The 25,275-nt window shown below is 56.0% G+C and overlaps 2 protein-coding genes across 2 annotated transcripts; both read left to right on the forward strand.

Annotated features, from left to right (window-relative positions):
• Positions 1–9,929: 9,929 nt before the first annotated feature.
• On the forward strand, positions 9,930–12,571 carry HOXC9 (homeobox C9). Its single transcript, XM_059683115.1, has 2 exons — positions 9,930–10,467; positions 12,163–12,571. The coding sequence occupies exons 1-2, from the start codon at positions 9,930–9,932 to the stop codon at positions 12,405–12,407; spliced, it is 783 nt and encodes a 260-aa protein (XP_059539098.1). The 3' UTR covers positions 12,408–12,571.
• A 6,286-nt stretch (positions 12,572–18,857) lies between these two features.
• Positions 18,858–22,071, forward strand: HOXC8 (homeobox C8). Its single transcript, XM_059683116.1, has 2 exons — positions 18,858–19,360; positions 20,719–22,071. Exons 1-2 carry the CDS (start codon positions 18,925–18,927, stop codon positions 21,009–21,011), a joined length of 729 nt encoding a protein of 242 aa, XP_059539099.1. The 5' UTR covers positions 18,858–18,924; the 3' UTR covers positions 21,012–22,071.
• The last annotated feature ends 3,204 nt before the right edge of the window (positions 22,072–25,275 follow it).

The raw sequence follows: 25,275 nt of genomic DNA on the forward strand, positions 1-25,275 counted from the left end.
TGGTTTTTGTATTTAGTGGTTTTTTTTTTAGCGACACCCCCTCCCTAAAGAGGCTGAGTGTGTGGATGTGTGTGTTTTGTGTTTGACTCATCTCCTAGAGCCTTTCTAGAACGTCTCTTGGCGGGTTTAATGTAAGTGAGAGACCATAACGTTGATTTAAATATTATCCAGGTGACCACAATAAGTCAAGGTCATAAAACAGTAATGTCAGGACGGTCTTGGTGCGCGCGAGAGGTGGATTTTATGATCTGCAAATATAATGTGGTGCTGCAGTAAAAGATGCATTTAAAGGTGACTGGAGGAGGGAAAGAGGCAGAGAGCAAACTGCAATCTTGAGGAGCAGACGGATCTGATTGCCTGGGGTGCTGGGCCAGGCACACCCCACCGCTGCCCGGGGGAACCCCAAGAGCTCCCCACCTATCCAAAGAGAGGAATAAACTTAACCGCTGGAGGGGGACACGAGGAGCTCAGCCACCCCCCTCCCCTCGACAGCAGCAGCAGAAGCGCCGGCAGCGGCAAGAGGAGGAGGCGGCGACAAGGTAGGAGAAGCGGTTTCTTGTTCTTCTCTTGGCGGCAGAGTGGGGACCAGCAGTGTCCCCAGGTGCCCGGTGCACGGCGGGCAGAACAGGAAGGAAGGAGTTTTGGGCACCCGAGCTTTCCGAGAGCCCGGGCTTGCTTGTGGACTTGTGGATGCTGGCAGCGGAGGGCAGTGGCCGTGAGCTCCCTTTCCTCCCCTCCTCGGCCTGTTGCTGTGGGGGTCCAGTGGTTAAACGGGTAAATTGGTAGGTTTTGGCTTCTTTCTCTTCCGCTGGCACTTAGGGTTGCCTCGAGGTTGACACATGGATCTCGATGTCGCTCAGTCTGGCTGTCTGCTGAGGGGAGCAGAGGGAGGGTGGGCTAGAGAGGGTTGGAGCTTGACGCTTAGGTTTTTCTGCTTTCTGCTGGTTTGGATGTGAGCCTCATCCAGGCTCTCGGTCCCCACACTCCCAAACCATGGGGCTTTGCCAGGCAAGTGGCCTGATTGGAAGAGGCGCTGGAGCACAGGCTCTGTGGTTCGGCTACCCACAAACACAGGGAAGCCAGAGTTGAGCTGAGAGGGAGAGGATCAGAGGGAATCTAGGAGGAGAGTGCGGAAGAGCCCGATGGACAAGACAGGCGACCCAGCTCAAGAGTGGAAGGACGGACACTTGGGCTTCCCCCAGGGCCAGGGCCAGAGGCAGGGGAATGGGTCCGCTGCGGTGCTGGAGGTGGGGCGTGGGTTTGGTGACTGGAGGTCCCATTTCATCAGCATTTCCCTGAACGGTTTGCTTGGACCAGAAGCTGATGAGGCAGTCAGACCCCTACCCACCCAGCCACCCTAAGTGTGCTCTCTAGTCTTTAGGGAGGTTGTGGGGGCGGAAAGGGGGACGGGGCTGAATTTCTTCCTTCCCCAACCCCCTTCCCTTCTCCTCCCGATGATAGATGCAAAGCTGAATCTCCCGCCCTGCTCGCTCAGCTGATCTGTGGCTTAGGTAGTTTCATGTTGTTGGGATTGAGTTTTGAACTCGGCAACAAGAAACTGCCTGAGTTACATCAGTCGGTTTTCGTCGAGGGCCCCAACCCACCTATCCAGCTCCGTCCCTCCCCTGTGGGCCTGCCCCACAGCCCCCTTCCAGGTAGGGCACATTGGATACAGACTGAGGAGGGCAAGCTGTGAGTGGGGCCAGGCCGGGCAAGCCTGAAAACCCCACTTTCTACAGTCTACTCCTCAGCCTGTCCCAATCCCTGGGGCTCAGGGAGAGGAGTTTCTCCTGCAGCTATTGTTTCCTGGACTCAGCTGATGGAGACAGACAAAGACGGTCTAGCCAATTCCAAGGAAATTGAGGAATTTGAGTGAGAGGTGGTCTGGCAGGCCAGCCAGGGTAGGGCAGGGTCATTAGGAAAGAGAAGAGCACAGAAAGAGAAGGGAGTCTCTGGAAGGGTTAGTTTCCCTCACCTGCCACCTCCAAGGAAAAACTATGCCTCCAGAAGGCTGGGGCGAAGCTTCTCCTTAGAAAAGGGGGTGCCCGGGGGTCCCAACAATTGGGGACCTCTGAGCACTAGCTTGTTCACCTTCCCTCCCCCTCTATAGCTCCCTGCCCAGGAGAAGGGCATAGTTAGGGTGTTTGTAGGTTAGAGGAAAGCATCAAGTCCAAGTAGAAATGCCCCCCCCCCCACACACACACACACACACTAGGAAACATTAGGGCAAGAACCTAGCTAGCTCTGGTCTCAGTCTAGCTGTCTGTGGCCCGTAGGCCTTGGGCTGTGGTGGCTGTGGCTGTCAGGCAGCTGCTTGTCTTTGCATTGTGTGGAAATGTCTGGGTGAATGGAGGCTGCCAGCGCCCACCTTTACCATATTGTTGGGAAGGCTGTTGGCTGATGCCAGGGAAGGAGGGGAGGAAATGGAGTGAGAGGAAATCTGAGCAATGTGAAACTTTGCAAAGCTGCTTCCCCTCCTTCCCCATCCACCCCTTGCCCTTGGTTCCTCAATTCTGGACCCTGTTGCTAGAGAGAAGCTCTCAAAAGAGGTTTCTCTGCCTGTGGAGAAAAATGGGGGGGGGGGAGGAATCCAGGAGAGTGGGGAGATATGCCCCAGTTCTCAGGGAGACCGGGAAAGAGAAAGCCAAAAGGAGGACAGGTTTTCTTACTTTGGAATTATTATGATTATTAAAACATTATAAACTTTCAGACAGGGAAATAAAGTCATGTCCCTGTAACAAAACATGTACATGGAGTTCCATATTATTGCAATTGTCTGCTAGGGGATATCTGTAACCTTGTATGAGTGTGGGTCTCTGCTTCTACATCCCTGTCTCCTCTAGGCTCTCTCAAATCCCCTATATATATTTACCTGCATGCTCATTTATTTTTCTCTATGTTATACAAAGAGATTTATTTTCACCCTGAGGAGGATAGAGGAGAAAATGGGAATAGAGCCTCTCCTCACTCCAGCTGAATTTGTCAGGTTGACTTTCCATCTGTTCCTTAGCCATTTGTAGGGGAAAAAATATCTTCCCTTGGATGGAAGTGCTCAGATCTCTCTATAGCTCTCAGGGAATAGGGAGGTTTTCAGAGAGGAAGACCAGCTGGTTAGAGGCAGGCAGGGGGACCCCCTGTTTGGGAGCCCCCAGCCTTCTCTGAATTTTCAGGTTGCCAGAAGCACCGGCCAGTTGGATGAAATGATTCCCCAGTAAAGGCGGGTGCTCAGGAGTGCCTGTCTTGGAGACTGGGTCCCTGATGGGCCGAAATTCACCAAGGAAGGGCTTCTGCGCTTTGGGTCTCTCTGCCTCCATTTCTGTTTCAGAGCCCAAGAGCTGATATGGGTTGGTCACTGAGCCTTGGGTCTGGGTGTCCAGCCCAAAAGAATCCTGGTGAATGGGGCGAGTTCTCATGGGGCCAAGGTGAGGGCCAGTCTGATTGCCAGCGTCTGCCCCGAGGCCCCTGGGGCCATGGATCATGGCTAAGGTGGTGGTGATTATTTATTCGCTTCGCTGGAAGGGAGTCTTCAGAAGAAACAGCGTGAAGAGGAGGGGAAAAATTATCTCTCTCGTCTGCAGATATTAAGATGGATTTTTATTTCTTAAAGGACCCTCCCTGCCGAGAGCGCATAAGCGTAAACTTAATATATGCTCCACAGCCCAACTCCAGAAATCGCAATAAAAGTTAAAACCTCCCCTACTGGTTTTTTTTAATTATGATATGGGAAAGAGGAACAGGATTTATAGAGCTGAACTCTCGGCATGTGAGTGTTTAAGACTTGTGGGAGAAGGAGGAAAAGGCAAGAGCTCGCCAAGGAGAGCCTGGGGCTCCGAGATCTCTCGCGGCTGCGGGGGCTCTGGCTCAGCCCCGCCGATCCCGGATCCTCGGTGGCTTCCCCGGGACCCTGGCTCCGCAGCACCCTCCGCTGGGGCCCCTGGCCTGGGTCGACGCGGAGATGCAGCTCTTTTCGGAAACAGGTGAAGGGCGGCGGCGGCGGCGGAGGGGGGCTTCCAATGGGCGCGTCAGGGCGCCGGGCTTTGTGTGGGTCCGGTGCTCGGGAGGAGGTTTGCAGCCCCGGGCCAGGCGGAAGCCCGAGTGCGCCCGGCGGGCGCCGCGCCTGGGAGGGGTGTCGGGCGGGCGTGAGAGCGCAGACTAGGTGGATCGCGTGTGTGCCAGCCCTTGGGCTGCAGACGGAACGGAGCTGGCTCCCGGGGCGGAGGCCCGCGGCGAGCCGGGCAACCGGATATTGAGTCTGTAGGAAGGACCTTGAGGTCTGAGTGGTGTTCGGGTGGCCGCGGCGGCGGTCCACAGTGTGCAGCTCGCAGTGCGTGGGGCGCGGCGGTCCTCGTGGGCGAGGCAGCAGGCCCCGCACACCTCCGCAGGGGCAGGGCCGTGGCCAGGACGTGGGAACCGAGGCCAACCCAGGCGCAGAGCATGCAAAATAAAGGCAGTTAAGGGTCTTTCTTTCTTTCTTTTGCACATAAGGATGTCTTCTCTTTTTTCTCTCTTTCGGAGATACCTGGATTGGGTCCAGAACAGGTTGCCCGCGGGAGGGCCCGTGAGCGGCAGCGCGCGAGGGAGGGAGAGAGGGAGGGAGGGCGAGACAGAGGGAGGGAGGGAAGGAGGGCGGGCGGCGGCGGCGGCGGTGGCCGGGGCTTCCCTCCCCGGCGGGAGGCGGCTGCCCTGCATCTGTGGCCGTGGGGAGCCGAGGAGCAGGTAACGAAGGCGCTTCCCGAGGCGGGATTGGACCAAGCCAGAGGGACCCAGTCCTCCAGGTCTCTGTCCAACGCCCTGGAGGGGAGAGAAGGTAGGGAGATCGGCGCCCACCGGCCAGGCAGAGAGGCCTCAGGGAATGTTGAACCTGTATTTGATTTCAGGCTCACACTCATGTTGTGAGTCCGTCTGCCTCTGGAGATGCGGTTTGCCTGTCTGTCTGTCTGTCTGTCTGAGCCGTCCCACACCCTAGGCTCTCCTTCCAAAGGCTGAACAGTTTGGGACAATTGGTCGGAATGTGCACGTTCATTCATTGGCTTCTCTGCAACTCAGTGGGGCTGGTGGCTGTGCCCCTAAGTTGGAAGGGAGCTTGAGCCCAGCCTCCTGGAAGCCAGATCCTCTGGTTCCCTCCGCCTGGGGCCGAGTTCCGGCTCCAGGTTCGCGGGCTGCCCTGAGGTTGGAGGCCAGACAGCTCCCAGTCGCGCAGGGAGGGCGGGGGAGAGACTAGCGGCTCTGGCCCCTTAATTGTACCCGTATTGTCTCTCCTTTCGCCACCTCCGCTTCCGCAGTCTGGGCTCCAAAGTCACTGCAAATTTCCTTGCGACACACACATCACAGAAAGATCAGGTAACAAGTCGCCAGGGCCATGGGGGCTCCAGGCAGGGAGCACCCCTAGCCCCGGGGCCCTCCCCCTCCAGCCACTCCCCAGGCTGGGAAGCGAGACCGGTTGGGGGAGCCGGAAATAGCCCCGTTTGCTGCCGGGCGGCGGGGCAGGGGGCCGGCGGGCGTGCAGGCCGTGGCGTTGAGAGGGCCAGGTTCACAGGCCCGAGGGGGTTCGCTCCTGCAGGGCGGAGGGGCCGGGCTCCTGGCGCGCGGGGATCCCGATACCCACCTGGGGTGGGGGCAGGACGCGGTCTCCTCGCCGCCGGCCAGGAGGGCTCCGCTTCTGCTTCCAGCGCAGGCCTGAGCCAGCAGGAGTTGTGTGTGGGTGTGTTTTCCCCAACAAAGAGGGACCAGGAGAGAGAAGGGGGGAAAGTAGAGGGGAACCAGGGAGGGGCGGGGAGGGGGAGAGGGCAGCGAAGAGGTGAAATGAGCCCATTTCAGGGGGAGATGGAAAATGAAAGCAAACGGAGCACAGCCTCCTCCTCGCGGGCGGTGCGGACGAGCCGGGCGGCCTCCCCGCCTGCGCGGCCGGGAGAGCCCGCTGGGCACCGGGAAGCCTGTTTTAAATGTAATCCGAACTTGACGGTGTGGATTGAACCGGAGGGAATTTAAATCACTAAAAAGGAGGCGCAGGGCGAGGGGAGAGGATGCCTCTAACCTGTCTGCCTGTCTGCCTGTCCTTCCCACGGCGGTGCTGGCTTGCTTGCAGTCTGGCTGCCCAGGTTTGAGGTGATGGATAAGGCTGCCCCTCCCCCTGAGGGGGCTTTCCTGGGCCCAGTGGGATCTTTGGGGGTTGGAGAGGAGATCTAAGAACCAGAGTAAGGGCAGGGCTGCGAGCTGAAGCTGGGGTGACCCTCTCCACAACAGGGGTTCCCCGTGGCCTCCCATCTCTTGAGTTTCCCCCACTTGCGCTGAGGAAAATTGAAGGGGTGAAAGGGAGTCTTGGAATCTGCCAGGGGATTCAGTAGGAGTAACTGAACCTGGGAAGACAAGCCCCTCCTTCATGGTGTCCCCACATCCTGTGTTCCCGTCCCTAGAGGCCTGGATTTGGGGGAGCCTGAAAATCTGCTTCAGAGCCCTGACCTGCCACCCTGCCTCCAAATACAGAGAATGGGGGTACAGGCCATATGCAGTTGTGGAAGCACAGGGACCTGGGCCTGAACTCAGGGGCTCCCAGCCTCTTCCAGCCCCCCCTCCCCCCCTCTCCAAGGCCAACTCTCTAAGCAAGGCCTAGGCAAAATGGGGTATTGGTGGGGAGGGGGCTGTGGGCGAGGCCTACTTCCTGATCCACAGCTCTGTCTATGCCTGAGTAGGGAGGGTCTGAGTTCAGCTCTATAACTAAGGTGACAATCTCCCCTCAGTTTCATGGGGAAATTGACAGCAGCAGGGAGTGTGGGCCCGAGGATTTCAGCTGTGATTTCAGCTGCCCCATGCTGCTGCCTCTGCCGGTTGGGCAGGGCTGGAAAAAAGGCAGTGGCCAAAGAGGCTAGGAGAGAAAGGGGCATCTGCTCGCAGCCACTGCGTGAGAGCTCTCCCCCAAAGCAGAGGCCCATAGCAGAGGTGCTTCAGGGGGATCTTTCTCCTAGGAAAGCTGAAATTGGGGCCGGTGGGCCCTGTGGCCCCCCGGCAGAGATGCAAACGAGGAGCAGGGCGTGAAAGCTCCTTCATCATGTCTTCTTTGCTCCTTGACTAGAGCATGGCTCAGCCCCAGCTGCCTGGAAGGCTGCCTGGGCTGAAATGGGGTTCTATATCCCAGGAGCCTAGTGTACCCACAGGAGCAGGACGCTGGGAAGGGCAGGAGAGAAGGCCTCTTCCTCCTTTGTGTCAGGACAGAAGTGGCCGCTGTGCCTGGAGCCTGTCCCCGGCAAAGGCCCGGCAAGCAAGCGGACTGCACAATGCCATGGCTGCTCCGCCAGCTCTCTATCCCATCCTGCCTGCCTATCACCGCCCTTCCTCTGTCTTGCTCTCTGCACGCCTTCCTTTCCCTGCTCTCCTATCTCTTTTCATCTTGCCTCCCCTCTTTTCTTTAATTCTCCCCTCGCTTCTTCTTTTAAGCCTAATCCCCCGTTTCCTTTCCTTCCCTCCCTCCCTCCTTCCTTCCTTCCTTCCTATGGGCCTGATGCCCTGTGTGTTTCAGTTTTTCGGTCTCAGGCTGTCTCGGGCTCAGGCTCTGTCCCTGATGTCCTCTTGGTCACAGTCTGGCCCCCGGCCCGCCAAAGGCTACATGTCTGCCAGCAGCCGCCCAAGAGCTGGTCAGGGTCCCCAGCCGCCAGGGCTGGGGGAGGTGCTGACGGCGGCGCTAGGGATTTGGAGAAAGCCTCTGCAGGGGGACTGGAACCTCTTGTCTTTTCCTTGAACTAGTGAGGGAGAATTTTTGATTGACAGCTAACCCAACTCCATCAAGGCCAAAGAGATACCCCTTTTCTTGCTGTTATTTGGATTTTCCAAATCAGTTTAGTCTGGGGGAGGGGAAGATAATCCAATCAGAGCCGAGGGTGAGGAGGTTGAGGCCCCCCGGGTCTGTTCTCCCCAGCCCTTAGGCACTTCTCATATCCTCCCCCCCTTTCCTAGAAATCCCAGCCCCGCTTGACCGAAGGGAAAGAGCTGGAAAGGGGGAGGAACAGGGACGGGGGATGGGGCCTAGAAAGCTGGGGTTAGTGTTTGGACTTCACATCTATTCTTCCCCCCTCAACTTTCCTCCTCCCCCCAACATACATACTACACTCTCTGGGACACCTCTCTCCAGTCCTTCTCGGGCCCCAGAGGAGACAGGTTGGCCTAGGGGCAGGAGAACCTGCCTGGGCCCCCACCCTGGCATTTGTTTGGTCCCCTCCTGGGGACAGGAGTGGGAACGAAGGGCAGGCATCTCTGATCTGGAAGCTCCTTCCTTCCCTGCTGCTTCAGAGCCTCCTCTCAGCCTCAGCTCCTGCCTTCTTCTGCTCGCACAAACTGGGACTCTTTCCTTCTGACCCTGAAATTGCACCCCTCCTTCAGACTCGCTCTGCCATGCCTAGGGTGCATCTGCCTCTGGGGACATCACCTGCTCTTCTCCCCCACCAGCCAACCTTCCTGCCCCCTCTTTTGCACTCATACTGAGAATTCCCTGCTTGTCTAAAGCCCACCTTTACTAAGCCACCGTGGGACAGTCCCACGGAAAGCAGAGGACTGGGTACCAAACCCCGAATTCAAACAGGAGGGTAACAGCCAACTTATTGGGGGAAGGAAGCCTAGTTGTCTGTTCTTCCCTACAATCACACGGCTTCTCCAGAATTCCTGTGTCCGATCCCAAAGAAACTGCTTTCTCCCAGCCCTCCGTTGCCTTTTTCCCGTTCCAAAAACAGCCTACAATTTTATTTAATGAAAGACACATTTATGAACAATCAAATGATCCTCATAAAATTTTTATTGAAGGACGTAAAAACAAGCTACTTGCCCACGACTGAGGTCGCTCTCTTGCCTTGCCCGTTCTCACCCTGGCTCTCTGCAGACAGAACCCGGGGGTGACTTCTTTTTTGGGGGGGTCAGGGTGTCCCAGAGATGGAATTGGGGCCAAGGTGGGTGAGCAGGAAAATGGGAGGGGGTTGCCCCACTTAAGTTGTGTAGATCTCTCCTCCACTTCTTCCAGCTGGCAAAAAAAGAGAGAGATAGATATAGACAATAAATTTAAAATAGAGGTGCTTGCATATCTGTACCGAAGCAGAGAGAGGACTTTTGATGCTAAAGGTGTCTGAGGTCCAGAGGTCCTACCCCTCCCACCCGCGGACCACCTTCCCTTCCCTTCCCCTGCCCCATATTTGGGGGGCTGAGTTGGCCAGGGCAGAGGCACTCTCCCCCTTCTCTCCTTCCCTCCCTCCACCCCAGCTCCTCCAGTCCCCTCCCACCCTCCCTCTCTTGCTGCTGCGGCTCCTGAAAGAAATACATACATACACACTATTTAAAAACGCATTTTTAAAAGCCACGTTCCGAACTGACAATCGCTGATCTCGGCTCGCGCAGAGACTGCGGGAGCGTCGGGCCGACAGAGACAGATTACGTCAAGAAATAGTTCCTCCACCTACCTCGGCGGCCGCGGTCCCCAGGCTCCGGCGCCCAGCTCCGCCCCGGGGGTCCGGGGACCCTGGGCTCCGGGGCTGGCATTTTCACCCCATTGAGAAATCCTCCTGGGGGCGGGGGCGGGAGGCCATCTGCTTATGGGTGGACCTGGGCAAGGGGGTTCTCTGCTGAGAGACGAGTTGTCCTCAGGGGGTGACGGATGCCTTGGGTCCAGAGCTCCGGACCCCCAGGAAAACGCAGGTCGCGGGGATCAGCAGAGAAGGGGGTGGGAGAAGGTATAAAAAAAAAAAAAAAAAGGCAAGGGAAAAAAAAAAAAAAAGCCCCTGCGCATTGATCCGCGCCGTATTTTTGGGTAAATACGATCACGTGGGGGCCGGGGAGCCAATGAGCTGCGGGGAAAAGGCTGGAAAAATAATTACCTGCCTTGATTGTTCTGTGAGCAGATAAAAAGTACATATACAGTTCATACAATAATCTTATGTATGTAAAACCCCGTTACGATGTCGGCGACGGGGCCCATCAGTAACTATTACGTGGACTCGCTCATCTCCCACGACAATGAAGACCTCCTAGCGTCCAGGTTTCCGGCCACCGGGGCTCACCCCGCCGCCGCCAGACCCAGCGGCTTGGTGCCGGACTGTAGCGATTTTCCGTCCTGTAGCTTCGCGCCCAAGCCGGCCGTGTTCAGCACGTCGTGGGCGCCCGTGCCCTCGCAGTCGTCCGTGGTGTACCACCCGTACGGCCCCCAGCCCCACCTCGGCGCCGACACGCGCTACATGCGGACTTGGCTCGAGCCGCTGTCCGGCGCCGTCTCCTTCCCCAGCTTCCCGGCCGGGGGCCGCCACTACGCCCTCAAGCCGGACGCCTACCCCGGGCGCCGCGCCGACTGCGGCCCGGGCGACGGCCGCAGCTACCCGGACTACATGTACGGCTCGCCCGGGGAGCTGCGCGACCGCGCCCCGCAGACCCTGCCCTCGCCCGAGGCGGACGCGCTCGCCGGCAGCAAGCACAAAGAGGAGAAGGCCGACCTGGACCCCAGTAAGTTGGGAGCAATTTTCCTTTACAACCGGCGCGGGAGGGGAGGAGAGGCCGAGCGGGGGGAGCCGGATTACAGCCCCTCCGAGTGGCGCAGGGAGCGCGGGAGAGGGGTGAGGGCGAGGGGGTGAGGACTCAATAAAAGCGAATTACCTTGGGGAGCTTTCAGGGGCAGGAAGGTCTGAAAGGGGGCCCCGAGGAGCCAGGTTGGGAGAGGGCTGAGGGGGGCTCCTCTCCCAGGAGCAGGTTTGGAGGAGAGACCCCCGACCTCCACACCCCCAGCCCAGGCTTTTGGGCTCAGTCGTTACTTTCGAAGAAATGCAGACAGGGCCATGGGGCTGGGGTGGGGGCGAGGTTCATTTTATGGTTTGAGGTGGGATGGGGCAGAGATGAGGAGGACACCAGGGGCAGGGAGAAAATTCACCCTACCTCCCAGCCAGCATGGGGAGTGGGTGTCCTCACACCACTGGAGATTAATAAAACTCAAGGTCTATGGACTTCTCTCCCAGGACCACTGAGTGCATGGTCTGGGGGAACTTGGAGAGACAGGACTTGCAGAGTTGGGGGAGAGAAGTGGGGTCCCAGCCTCAAACTTGAAAGCCCTCTTCTGAGGGTCTGCAGGAGAGAAGGTAGAAAATGGGGGTGTCAGGGATGAGGAGTGGGGAAAGACATCTCCCCCGATTAGAGAATTACACACACACACACACACACACACACACACACACACACACACACTCCAATCTGGGAGACAGGAGCCTTTAAGTGTTGCAAAGAAGGGCAGGGGTAGATGGGGAGGGGCAGGTGGGAGCTGTAGGGCCAGGGAAAGGAGAAAGAAGGGAAACAGCAGGGGAGGGGTGCAGCCCCCTGGGTGTGAGGAAGTGTCTGGGGGAGTCCCAGGAGGGGGCTTCAGGAAATCCTTTCCTCCAGCCCCATAAGGGGCCAGGGCCTAATTATACCCCTCTGAGCCTTCCCTCCTTGCCCTCAGCTACTCTCATAAACCTGAAATTGGAGGCTTAGCTCCTGCAGAGCCTGTCCTGGGGCTGGCAGGAGGGGTGGGGGCCCTGGAAGTCAAACAGGGAAGCTCACATATAGGGGGGCCTGATTCCAAGGCCAGCAGCTCTCTGGGGAAGAGGAGGAAGGCTTTTCCTAGCCCAGCATCACCCTGAGAATTCGCCTCAGCAGGGTTGAACTCGGAGAGCGGGGATGAGCAACAGCGCTGGAGAGGGTAGTGAGGGGCTTAGGGACTCTCAGGGTCAGGAAGCAGAACTGCTGAAATTTCAGGACTTGGTCGTGGGCTGGGTGGATGGGAGGGGGCAAAGGAGGAGGGAAGTGGGGAGGAGAGAGACCTCACTATAAAAATAAAAAACAAGAGGGAGAAGCATTTATGGGCCTATGAAACGGTTGGGAATTTGGACTTTTTATGAGGATATTCTCCAGTTACTGCTCTTGAAGCTGAGGACCAGACTGTTGGGGCTTTGATAGCTTTGCTTTCCTACAGTTTTAGGAAACTGAAGTAGGGGGACATGGGGAGAGGGGCAGAATGCAAAAAGAGTGAGGGGAAATGCCTACAGCAAAACCTGTCCAAATTCAGGTTCAATTATTGGGTTTTGATAGCCTGGCTAAGGCTGGGGGTGGAGTGGCAGGGATCCTGGGCTGGAAAGGGTCTCCACTGACCCCTGCCTGTGTTTGGCCCTCCAGGCAACCCCGTGGCCAACTGGATCCACGCCCGCTCCACGAGGAAGAAGCGCTGCCCCTACACCAAGTACCAGACGCTGGAACTGGAGAAGGAGTTTCTCTTCAATATGTATTTAACCAGGGACCGTCGGTACGAGGTGGCCCGGGTTCTCAACCTCACCGAGCGGCAGGTCAAAATCTGGTTTCAAAACCGGAGGATGAAGATGAAAAAGATGAATAAAGAGAAAACCGACAAGGAGCAATCCTAAACCCTGCCCCGGCCTGCTGCCTCGGCACAGCCAAGGGAAAAACAAAAAACCCCACAAAAAACCCAGCCCAGGCGGGAGAGAGCACGAAAAAGGAAAGGAAAGAGCAAGATAGAGAAAAGCCAATCAGCTTAAAAAGAAAAAAAAAAGGAAAGGGAAAAGGAAAACTCTTGCGATTTGGGAGGGTTCAGTGTTGAGAAATTGGTGTTTTAGAGTTAGTTCTACCCAGCGAGGATCAGGAGGCGGGGAGAGAAACCGCATTCTCTTCTCCTGCGCAACTGAAATAAATGACACACACAATGTGATTTTTTTCCTCCTTTCTTCAGAGAAGCCAGTACTTGAATCGCTATATTTCTATTTTTTTTCCTGTATCATATTTGGTCCGGGCCATCTCTCCCCAGGCCTGGGGTGCTCTGCGTGCAGATTTTGTACAAAAAAAGATACACATACACACACAATAATGATTCCCAGCCCGGGAGCTGAGGGGCGAGGGCCGTGGATGGTGCCGCAGGCTGGGTCCAGCGCGCAGGCCGGTGCCTCCGGCGTGTACATAGCAGTGTTTCCTATCATCCCCCCGCGTCCGTCCTGTAACGTGCTTCTGTTTGTTATGGTAGAACAGCTCTGTGTTAATATATGGAAGTCACTTAAAAAACCAGAAACCCAACTGCATCCAGTTCTCATTATTTCTCCTCCCTGTGGCTCCCAGGCTGCTGTCTGTCCTGGAGGAGGCAAGTGCTCAGATCCTTTGGGGGAGGCTGGAGCCAGGAAGGGGCTCTCTTGACCTCGGGAGGGCAAGTGCCTGCTGCTTCTCTCCAGGCTGGGTGGGGTGGGTGAGGGCTCCAGGGTGGGTGGAGGCTGCTTAGGCCTGGGTCCAGTTGTGCCCGCTCTGATAGCTGCCTAGGAGTTTCCTGGTAGCTCAATGGAGTCCAGGGGGGTGGGGGCATGGCATGAATGGCTTTCCCTCGCTGTAATTAATTGTAATAATTTATGAGTACAGGAGATCGGAGGGAAGAGATAGGTGAAGATGAAAGTTGGGTGCTGGGTGAGGGCCCGGGCTGGATTCTTGCCTGACTGCATCGGTGCTTCGAGGGATGGCTAGGGGGGTTGAGTAGGGAGGGTGTGCAGTTTAGAGGAGGAAGGCCAGCAGGCCTCAGGGAGAATAGGCGCTGAGGACTTCTTTGAGAATAAAAGGAGGAAGATGAGGGGGGGGGGGAGAGGAGAGAGATATCTTAAGGAAGGAGAAAGATGGCAAAGCCAATACAATCAGAATTAGATTTAGTTTTCACTTCTCAGTGTATTCTCTGTCTCTCTAATGGTTAGTTTGAATGTTGGTCTTGGGTGCAGGGGTTATGCTGTGCAGCTGCAGCATTTCTGGGGGGTAGTGTGGCCAGGGCCCAAGGAAGCTACTCAGGGATGAGTCAGGCGTGGAACGTTCTCTGGTGGCTGAAGGACCCCAGCATAAGGAGGTAGAGATGTGTGTCTGACAGCCCGGCGGGACTGTCAGCTGCACTGTACCCCAGAGTGCCCTCCCCAGAACTGGCAGTTTCATCTGCTAATCAGAAGCAGACACAACTGCAGGGTATGCCTCTGCCTGGGCGCCCCCTTTCTCGGAAATCCCCCAATCTGGAAACTATTAAACTCAGACTGCCTGAAATATAGCCCTTTAATATCTCAGGCTGCCCATTCTGGAGAGGGTGCAGGGTGTTGCACTGAATTCTTGGGGTGTATCATAAAAAAATAATTGTACCCTAGGCCTTGCGCAGCTCCCTGGGCCATTGCATTGTCTTACGGGATTGGTGAGGCACTTGTAGGGGCCAGCCCCTCCCCATCATTTGAATGTCCTACCCCCTCCTTCCATTAAAGGCTCCCCTATTGGGGGCTGGAGGAAGGTGGGAAGGGGTGAACATTTTGTGTTGATGATATTTTGAGTTGGGCCATCAAAAGTCGCAGACACTGGAGTGGTGTTCCCAGTAGCTGAAGCACCCTCCCCTGTTTCCCCGCTCAAGACACATCCTTTCCAATTCCAGAATCCATTGTTTCCTTGGTCCTTTTGAAAGGTGCTTTGCCTGTAGATTTCTCGCTTTTCTCGCCGCCTCACTCCTCCCTTTGGCCATTTTGCTGTTCTGTGACCCTGGCCTCAGTTCCGCACCCACTGGGGAACAAGGCACCCCTCTGCCCGGGTCCTGACCGCGGGGACTCAGGCTTCCCTCCCAGCCCCGAGCTTGGCGGCCTTTCCGGGCTTCCACCCGCCCCTGTTCCAAGGCCCTTTCGCCTCCCCTCGGCCGTCAGCCGTCAGCGGGGCCTGCTTCCTGCAGCCTGCCCGGCCGGCCTGAAGGCGGGCAGCAAGGAGGGCGCAGGGCTCGAGGGCCCCGAGGAGAGCGCGGGATCCAGAGCAGGCCCACCCGCCCCGGCCCACTGTTCAGTACCAGCTCAGCCGCCTGCAGCTCAGGGTTGGATTCAATTTTTATTTATTATAATTTGTGAGTTAAAACCACCACGACACAACACACATCTGGGGAAAGAAACGAAAGCGGGGGAAAGGGGCTAGCAAACGCCCTCCTGCCCCTAATCTTCCCCTCCCACCTCTCCTCTGCTCCTTTGTCAGAACCACAAAACCCTAAAGGTTGTTCCACTTGGAAAGGCAGGGGATAGGTACATTTCCGCAGCACCGAAATGCCACTTTTATGGCGCTGTTTGTCTCCCTGCGCTGGATTCTGAATGGGGCCGAACAAAACAGCAGCGCGGAGCTGGCTAGACGTCTGGGCTTAATTGTTTTATGGTTTAAATAAGGTGGACACTCTTCCCTTTGAAATCAGATTATAGGAATGTTTTGTCTATGGCCCACGGAGAACAGGACCTCACTGGCTGGGAGGGAGAGATGGAGAGCGCGCGCGTGAGAGAGGGATGGGCTGCAAACCAGGGGGCAAAGAGCCGGGAGAAGTCAGAGTCCCACCCCAAAGTCCAGCGGGCAGCGGCGGAATAGGCGGTGCGGGACCAGCAGCAGGGTAAGAAGAGCCAGGAGTTCAGGGTGCAGCCCTGGGCAGGTGGTTGCGGGAGCTTCAGAGCGTGCGTCGGCGTGCGCGGAGGTGTTCCCAGCCCAGAAATGCGCCTGAAGAGGGGAGGAGGAAGGATCGCGGCAGTGCCTTTGCATGGTGTCTCTTAATGCGGGAAGAGAAGGTTTCAAAAAGAGAGAATAGTGTGAGACCTTTGACAGGTTTATCTCGAGAACTTATAAAACACAGGAAAAGCGGTCCCGGGGGAACTCCCTTGCAGGGACCCTCCTCCCCCTTCCCCATTTGGAAACTCCTTCCTGCCACTTTTCACCTTAGGGCCAAGCCTGAGACCTGCTTGCTCCCTCCCTCGGCTTTTCCCCCAGCTGGACTGCATTGGGGAAAATGAACGCGAGGTGGCGCTGTTGTTCAATATTAGAGGCGGCGGCGGTGCCCCTGGCCGGCCTGGCCGCGCTGACATTTGAGGCCCGGCTCCTCGGAGCAGTGGCGACAAGGCCCCGCGCCCCGGTCCAGCCCGGCCCTACTGGCTGAGCAAATCAATCCTCTCACCTGCGAGGTGTAAATAAATCGTGAGCGGTGGCGGGAGATGGGCCCTGGCCCTGACAGCAGGTTCGCGAGGGAGGCGAGGGAGGGCGGGTGTCGAAAATAATCGCTTTGCGGAGGAGATAAGAACGAAGCAGGCAGCGCGTAATTAACACAAAAAGGCAGAATGACCCAGACAAACGAACATAAATCCGTGATACCTAGAAAGGCGGTGCAGGCCTCGAGGCGAGGGACAGAGACTCCCCAGCGAGGATGGCTGCTGGTGGTTCTTTATTTCCCGGCTCCCGAAGGGAAATCAACCAGTTACGCATAAAAGAAAAAAAAAAACACAATCAAATGAAAGAAAGGAAGAAAAGGCGAGGGACCCCCCCCAAAAGGGGAAACCAAGTCCGGCCAGGGTTTTCAGGACTGGCGGCGGCGGTGGTGGTGGTGGTGGTGGTGGTGGTGGTGGTGGCGGCACACTCAGGACAGTCGCATTCCAAGACACAAAGACCCGGAAGAGTAGCTGTGTGGCAGGGATTTCGCTGGCCCATAAACTGTAGCGATATCCCCTCCACCCTCTAAAAGATAAGGTGCAGGCTCCAGAACGGACGGCCTGCCGAGCCTCCTCTTCCCAGGCAGGGAGAAGTATTTATGACAGTCCGGGTGATCAGATGCTGGGAGCCAGCGTCCATCCGGATCCGCTCAGGACTGCAGAGCAGGCTCAGAGAAGGCAGGGCTGCAACCAAGGCTGGAGCATGCTCTCCCCTGTCGTGTCCTCCACTATCCTGGGCCCTAGGGAGACATGAGGCCCCGGCACAGCCTTCCTCTGGCCCTCCCCTCCCGCTGCTCCAGGGTCTATGGTCTGGGCTTCACAGAGTCTGGGCAGCCCCGAACTCAGGTGGGGGTGGGTTTCTCTAAATTCAGAGGATAGAGGAAGCATCTCTTGCTTGGGCATCAGTGAATCTCCTTGGAGAATGTGGTTGAGGGTGGCCATTTCCCCAGAAATTATTTAAATAATAGAGGGGTGGGGTGGGGAAGCTTGGTCTCTCAACACCATCCTCCCCTGCACTGCCGTGCCTTCCTCCATACCCAGAGCTGGCTTCCAGATGGGGAAGAAAAAGATCTGGTTTCCTACGGCCTCCTTCCTCATCCAGGATGTGGGAGCCTCAGGATGTGGACGGAAAATAGGTAGCAAATTTGTTCATGATGCAAAGAGCTAAAGCTGCGCGTGTATTTGTTAGGCATTGTTTTCCTCTGTGCCTGGGTGTGCATGTGTGTGCACAGTATCTGTGAAGTGACAGGGGTGCTTCAGGCATGATAGTTTAGTGAGCGTGCATTTGATGTTTTTCAGGGTGGAAGGTAGCATATACAGTATCTGTATATCCCCAGTGTACCTCAGTGTTGCCCTGTGTGTAACAACCTCACTGTACGGGGAGAGGGCCAGAAAAATCATTCTTCCTCTTCTTCATTCGTATGCACACAGCACACATATCTACAGCTCTCTCACTTTCTCCCTTTTCTCTCTGTGTGTTCAGCCCACATAACTGCACGCACATATGGCCAGAGAAGGGTGCTGATGAACTAAGGTTCTTTTATTCATTAGAATTAACTTGCATGTACCCTGTCTTGGGGGTGGGAGAAACCGCCCAGAGAAAGTGTGGGTAAATATTTAAAGAGTGTCTGTTGACAGTTCTCATCCACATCCTGGCCTGGGCAGCCTGCCTGGGGAAGTGGGGGGTGAGGTGAAGCCAAGGGATGTCCAGGGAGGGCTGGCATTTCTTATGATGGGGTCAGGGTATGTGGGGTCAGGGTATGTGGGGACAAGTGAGAGGCCTGCTCCAGTCTCCTCCAACCTTGGTACAAGTAGCCTCCTGAGAAGAAACATCCTGAGCCAACCCAGCCAGAAGCCAGAGATCCACCCGCTGCCCTCTCCTCTGTCCCCACAAGCAGCTTTGCACTCAGAACCCCCAGCCAAGCTCCTGGCCATTGCCTGGGCTTCCTGCCTCAGGCAGGAGCTGGTGTCTGAAGGGGCAGTGTGGCCGGGCTGGGTATATGCAGCGACCCCACCTCTTCTGTGCCCACAGCGGCAGCCAGAGAGCCTCAAGGGCCGGGAAGAGGGCAGCCTCCCACCCAGGGGAGGGGCAAGAGGCAGGGCGATGTCTGATGCCTGGAGTGTTTGGGGATAGGATGTGCTTGTTCCTCTTCAAAGTCTCCAGACTTAAGGACCCCATAGGATTCCGCCTTTTGGTTCCGGGACCTCCTCTCCCTTGCTGGCGTCCATCCCCTGGGGGCCTTATACCTGTTGAGGTAACCTGAGTTGACCTGCTGGCTCAGGTATCTGTCTCAGAGAGGAAGGGAAAGAGAAGAGGGGGGAGAGGCACCTTCAGATCTGACTGCGCACCTTGGAAAAACTGGCCCCAGCCATTAGCTTGGGCTGGCTCCCCCCCCACACACACACACATATACACCACACCCCCATCCCTCCCCCTTCCTCTCCTCCCTCCAGGTCCCCCCCAGCTCTGAACCCCTCAACCCCCCCACCATCCCTTCTCTCTCTCTCTCTCTCTCTCTCTCTCTCTCTCTCTCTCTCTCTCTCTCTCTCTCTCTCTCTCTCTCTCCTCTCTCGCCTGTCTTCATGTCGTGGATTGATGAACGCGAATCGCGTGTAAGCGCCGCCACCGCCGGGAGTCTGAGGAATTCGCCTGGGCTGTTAAAGGAAAGAGCTAAGTGAGGGAGCGCGAGCTCTACCTACCGACAGTGAAGAGAGCCGCCGCGCCGCGCCCGCCGCCGCCGCCGCCGCCGCCCAGCCCGGGAGCTGCGTGAGCCGGCCGGCCGGCCCCGGCGCCCCCACCCGCCCAGCCCGGCCCAGCCCCGGGGACCAGCCGGCCGGGGGTTCGCTCCCGGGGGGAGGGGAGTTTCGGGGGTACCGGGCGGGGGAGTCTCGAGCCAGAGGGGAGGGGGCGGCGGGTTTTCATGTGCCCAGCATGAGCTCCTACTTCGTCAACCCCCTGTTCTCCAAATACAAAGGCGGCGAGTCCCTGGAACCGGCCTATTACGACTGCCGGTTCCCCCAGAGCGTGGGCAGGAGCCATGCGCTGGTGTACGGGCCCGGCGGCTCGGCGCCCGGCTTCCAGCACGCCTCGCACCACGTCCAAGACTTCTTCCACCACGGCACCTCGGGCATCTCCAACTCGGGCTACCAGCAGAACCCGTGCTCGCTGAGCTGCCACGGAGACGCCTCCAAATTCTATGGCTACGAGGCGCTCCCCAGACAGTCCCTTTATGGGGCTCAGCAAGAGGCGAGCGTGGTGCAATATCCCGACTGTAAATCCTCCGCCAACACTAACAGTAGCGAAGGACAAGGCCACTTAAATCAAAACTCGTCTCCCAGCCTCATGTTTCCATGGATGAGACCCCACGGTGAGAAGCCTTTTCTCTTTCCCCCTCGGTCTCCCGCGCTCCGGGGTCTCCCCCTCCCTTGCCTCCTTTTTGTCTGTCCTGGCTTTCCCTCCTGGCTTTGGGGTCTCCCCGGCCCCACCTAGGTGCCTGAGTGGGTTTCTGGAGGTTGGGAGGTTCAGCTGGGGGTGAGGCACGGGGCTTGCCTGGGGTGTTGGGGGGACTGGGGTGAAGGGGAAAAGGTGGTGTCTGGGTGCAAAGGGTTAAAAATCGTTTTCTCACCTCTGTTTGTCTGTCTGTCCGTCTCTCCCTCTTACCATCTCTAAGATCAAAGTTGGTGAGGTGGCTGGGAAGGGGCCTGAGGACCCTGAGGTTATCAGCCTTTGGAGCAATCAGGGTCTCCATAAGGCACAGAGCCTTCGTCCAGGACAGTGGGCAGGCTTTCCTGGGGTGAAGGGAGACCCCTGTCTCCCTCCCCTGTCTGGGCCAGAGGGTGGTAAGACCCCAAGAACAGGTGCTCTGGCTCTCTGGGGGCACCCCCTGCCTTCTGTCAGAGAGCTGGCCTTGGGGCCACTACCCCAACTTCGCTGTACTTCCCTCCATTGCAGAGAAGAGAGGAAGCCAGAGAGGAGAGAAGAGTGCTCTCAAGGAGGGACCATACCGATTGGAGGGCTCTGAGGTCCTGGAGAGCCTAGCCAACCTACCCCCAGTCAAAGGCTAGTTGAATCTCCTGGAGACCCTAAGAGTGACGCAGGTCATGTGCCCCTCAAAGGGTGGCCCCTCCTGGCCCAATTTCGAAGTAAAAGGGGAAGCGAGAAAGCGACAAGTTCCAGCGGGGATGGCCCGTGATTTATTTGCTGGTCTCCAGTTAGCAATCAGGCCAAGCAGTGATACATTCCAGGAGATCAATTATTTTCCTTCCTGGCAAAGCCTTAGTCAGAGAGATCTGATGAGGAGACAGTGAGCAAAGCCCCTCTTCTTTACCCCCAGACCTTTTTCCTTTTTGGGGGGAAACAGACTGTCCCCAGCCCTGCTCGCCAAATGCCACTCTGCACTTGTAAACAAAGCTGCAAGGGCCCTTTTCCTGGGACTGCAGGCCCGGGAGTACCCTGCAGGGACCCCCACCCCCGCCCCTGCCATCCCCCAGGTTCCAGACAGACCCCCTTCCAGCCCCCACCTCACCCACCTCCCAAGGTGAAGCAAACCAAAACAAGCTCCCAAACTTTCCTGCCCTTGCCTGCTCTCGCCCATCTGCCCTTGCCTGTTCTGCGGGAGGAAGGGGGACTGGGAGATCGGAAGGAGGACTTTAGGGGAGAAAGAATGGCAGGGGAAAGCCGAGCCCCCACCCAAACATAACAAGACTGGGGTTCTGTTCTGTCCAGCTCCCGGGCGGCGCAGCGGAAGGCAAACTTACAGCCGGTATCAGACCTTGGAACTAGAAAAGGAGTTTCTCTTTAATCCTTATTTGACACGAAAGCGCCGGATTGAAGTCTCTCACGCCCTGGGACTGACTGAGAGACAAGTGAAGATCTGGTTCCAAAACCGAAGGATGAAGTGGAAAAAGGAGAACAACAAGGATAAACTGCCCGGAGCCCGAGATGAGGAGAAGGTGGAGGAAGAAGGAAACGAGGAAGAGGAGAAAGAAGAGGAGGAAAAGGAAGAAAACAAGGACTAAGCAAAAAAGAGAGACCCCCCCCCCCCACCCCTTTAGCAACTCCCTTGAAGTTTCGTTTTATGGTAGCGGATAAATTGAGAAGTTTACGACTGTCATTTGCTTTTATAGAGAATAGAATGACACTCACAACTCTAACTACCTGTCAGATACTTGCAGTTCTGGTTTTATTACCTTTGGACTTCCCCCATCTTTATTTGTTGGGGGGCTGGAGGGGGGAGACTGAGACACAGCGGAAAGTTCGGAGCCTCTGTCTCAGTCGTTGCCCCGACACAAACACACTTGTCCCTACCCCCACCCTTCAGAGACCAGCCAGGATTGTAAGGTCTGAGACCTGCCCTCTTTGCCCCCTCTCGCCCCTTCTTGCCACACTCCCACCTCCCTGCTCCTTTGGTATTTATTTTAGAGGGGAGCCCCCCTTAAAATGAAGAAGACTCATGGCTTTGTGTTTATGCTAGGATTAGACTATTAGATTTACTTCTTTTCAAAGGAAAGAAGGAAGGAAGGAAAGGAAAAGGGAAATGTTTAAAGAAATAAAAAGGTGATAGCAAGGAATATTCCTTCTCCCTTTCTGGGGCTCCCCTCCCCCCATTAGGAAGACCACCCCCCACCCCCACCCTTTCCAGAGGGTAGACAGGAACCTGCAGTTGCTGAAAATCCTACCTAGTCATCCCATGGTCACTCAGGCCCATGCCTCCCTCCCCTTCGCTGTCTGATTTCTGTTGTTGGGCCTAGCTTCCTCTGAGCTGCATTAGTGTTAGTGCTCAGAAATCACCATAATCATGAAAACAATAATACTGATAATACTGATAATAATAATACTGATAATAATAATGCTGATACTTTAACATACTACCTAAAGGGAACCTGCAATAATCTTGAAAAATAAAAAAGAGAAATTTTTAGAAATCCTAATATGGGAGAAAAAAAGAGAAAAATTTTAAAATGAAAAAAAAAAAACCTCCAACGTATTTTATCACTACCTATAGAAAGAAATCCTGCTTTGAGAGTATTCGTAATGCGGTTTTGTTGTCGTTTGTTGCTGCTTATTTCACTAAGAAAACCCAACAACTGAGACTGCCTAGCTCGCCGGTCCTGTGCGCTTTTATTGTGCTTCTAACCCCAGTAGAGTAGAACTAAATTGCACTGAATGTATAGTTAACTCTGTCTTGAATTCTCTGTTTATGCAATGTGCTCGAAAGGAAAAAAAAACGATAAAAATATATCTATAATAATAATTTTTGGTCATTTGTCTTTACGTCCAGCTATGAATGTAGATTTTGTGTCCCGGCAGCCCTGTTCCTGGTCCAAGTACTTTGTATTGTATACGTGAGTCATAATAAAAATTTTAAAAAAGGAGAAAAATATGTGAATCTGGACTGACTTGTTTCCTTCTCCAAAACCCCCTCCCCATGACCTGCCCCTCTTCCCCGCCTCATCCTTTTTTCCTAACACTCTGGAAAAGGTCTCCTCCACTGACCTGGCTTTGGGGTGTGGGGGGGGGGTGGAGCTCATGTAGAGTTGAGAGGGCAGGCTGGGCTGGGAGGGCAGGTGAAAGGAGGGAGATGAAGAGGAGGAGGAAGAGCAGTATGCTCTTGGGAAAACCTTGGCTCCAAACAAAGTGGGTTTCTGGATGCCAGGATCCCAATGGGGAGAAAGCATCTCCCCACTTATCCACCTTCCTCCTCCTCGGCCCTGGGCTGGGACCAGACAAAGAGCCTGCCCCCATGCCCTTCCCAAAGCTAGGCTTTTTATTTCCAGGGCTGGGGCTGAGGAGGAGGCATTGAGGTTCTTTCTGATCGCCACATGCCCCTCATGGCCAACCCTGGGCGGCCAGCACCCACCACTAGAACAGTGAACAGGATGGGGAAAATATGAGGCTCAAGGCAGCCTGGAGGACTTGGCTGGAAGATGCCTAAGCATGAGGAAGCTTAAGCCTGGGGGGACAGCGAGAAGAAGGGGAAAGTGAGTGAGCTGGTACACCAGGCAGAGTGGGTCCACATTCTGAAATTCAAATTCAGTCAGCACAGAGCCATCACTCACTTAACCCACCTGCTCCTACTCCAGCCTCTGCTCCAGTTGTTTCACGCCCAGTCCAGGCTTCACCTTGGCATTTGGGCAGCCTGCCCTGCCCTGCCCTGCCCTCATAGTACAGGCCATTGGCCTGGGGAGAAGGGACAGGCCTGCTGAGTGCACAGTCCCTCCTCTCCAGCCACAGTAGGGTAAGGAGAGTCTTCATTGGACTCATCATTCTCCAAAATAAAGGGTCAAAGGCTAAGGGACTCAGGGGGCCAAAGCGGTCTCTCACTCTTCCCTGGGGTGGGGTGGGGGGTGTCTTAGAGAAATCTGTTTATGCCAGTAAGATTCTGGTCAAATAATACCAAATTCCAGAGCTACAAGTCATCTGGCTCAGTCAGGAGAGGGGGAAAGGGGAGGGGATGAGATCCTCTGTTCTTAAAAACCAGATCCCCAAAGACTGAAATATTTTGAAGCCAGTTCTCTCTCTCTCTCTTCCTCCCTCCCTCTCTCTCTGTCTCAATGATTTTCCCAGACTTAGGCCCAGGCCAACTCTTGCTTTGTGTAATTCCACTCCTTCTGTGTCCTGGCTCCCACGCAAAGTGATCCTGAAAATAGGATTGAGTCGGGGATCGTGGATAGGGAACTACTGCAGCCTGAGAGGGTGCGGATTGAAAGCCCATGCTGGGGGCAGCCGGGAACAGCTTTGAGCGGCTCTGGGGGAAATCGTTCGGAACCTGGGGTCCCTACGGAGGGCTACAGAGCCGGCCAGGTAACCCGGTTTGCTGCGCGAGACACCGCTATCCGCCAGGACAGCCCTGAAAGACAACCTTGAGCTCCCACCCCAGGCCTTCCCACGCGCGCGCATCCTCTCCAGACTCGGGGGGCTGGCGGAGGGCTGTTTCATTTTTAACTGTGGAATTATGAAGGCTATTACTAAAGACCGCTGGTCCAGGAGCTGAGTGGGTTGAACCCTGCACTAAGTGGCTCAGAAGGCTCTCACCTCGTTTTCCCCAAACGTCCCATTCATCCCAGGCCCAGCTCGGCAATGCCCGTGGCCCCAGCCCGGCGTCGCAGGGCGGGGTGCAGATGGAGCGGGTGTCGCTTAGAGACGTGGGCCAGACCTCGAGAGCGCGAGCTGCCCCCTCTTGCAGCACCCACTCCCCACCCCTTCTGCCCGCCGCCTCCGTTTTCTCGTTTGGAGAGAAGAGGAGGTAAAACCCGTTTTATGGGGGAATTTAATTGCGAGCAGGATGCGCTCTTTTCAGAAGCGCGTCTCCCTAACGCTCCCGCCGTCCCATTACGGGAATGGGGACCATTCGGCTGCGGCAGTTAGAACTCTCTCCCATTCTTTACTTTTTTATTAGCCAATCAAAGTGGCTTCCGAAAGCGATTTGTGATTTGTGAAAAATAGTATCTTTCAAAATGCTGAGTTGAAGCATCTCCCTCATTTTGCCTTGAATTTATTATTCTAATCTCAACCGTAGAGACGGGATAATGCAGCTATTAAGTTGGGGGGCAAATTCGTTTCTCTGGATTTAAAAAAAATTCCTCATCACGTTCGCTCTCTCTCCCACTTCATCGCTGAAGCCAGGGGAGGTGCGGGCCTACAGGGAATGGGGAAGGAGGGAGGTGAAGCGGGTGCTGAATGTCCTACACGGCTCCCTGGACCCCGGGACAGGGACGGGAGAGCGGATTGGCCTCTCCATCCTCATCTTTTCCCAATGAGCTGCCCCAGCGGCTGGAGAAGTTCCCCCGCCCCAATTAGAGCGAACTCCGGACAGGTTGTGTCACAGACTAGAAGTAAAATTTCCGGCGAGCTGCCCGCAGGGCTGGCCCTTTCTCCCTGTGGCCCATTGTGAAAAGCTGGGCCAGCGCTTCCTTGTTGTAATTTTTAACTACCTGTTATAAAATTTATGGGTGGGTTTGTAAAAGAAACGAGGTCCCTGCATCCGGCGGAGGGAACTGCTTCACTTCTGTGGGGGAAGCGTGGGGAGGGGATGAGGGACCCCTGTTGGTTGGGGTAGGGCACCCAGCCCTGGGAGTCCCCACGCTAACTCCGTGTGGGTCCAAGGGGAGAGCTTGGGGCCTTCAAATCTCCAGCTGTGGGAAGAGTGATGGGGCGATGACTGATGGGCAACTAGTCTCTATGGGGACTTTATTCTGAGCCCCCACATTGGACACATCGCCAGAATTTGGGGTCTGGAAAAGGGTGGGGGTGCCTCGGGTGCTCAGAATTTAGTGGCGAAGG

This window comes from Myotis daubentonii, chromosome 2 (genome assembly GCF_963259705.1).
Source record: "Myotis daubentonii chromosome 2, mMyoDau2.1, whole genome shotgun sequence".
Taxonomy (NCBI): domain Eukaryota; kingdom Metazoa; phylum Chordata; class Mammalia; order Chiroptera; family Vespertilionidae; genus Myotis; species Myotis daubentonii.

What these genes read in the sequence shown, in the direction of transcription:
- HOXC8 (XM_059683116.1), top strand. Translation starts at nt 18,925, where the DNA reads ATGAGCTCCTACTTCGTCAACCCCCTGTTCTCCAAATACAAAGGCGGC. An exon ending in TCCATGGATGAGACCCCACG is followed by an intron (nt 19,361 to 20,718) that starts GTGAGAAGCCTT and finishes TGTTCTGTCCAG; the next exon opens with CTCCCGGGCGGCGCAGCGGA.
- HOXC9 (XM_059683115.1), top strand. Translation starts at nt 9,930, where the DNA reads ATGTCGGCGACGGGGCCCATCAGTAACTATTACGTGGACTCGCTCATC. An exon ending in GAAGGCCGACCTGGACCCCA is followed by an intron (nt 10,468 to 12,162) that starts GTAAGTTGGGAG and finishes TTGGCCCTCCAG; the next exon opens with GCAACCCCGTGGCCAACTGG.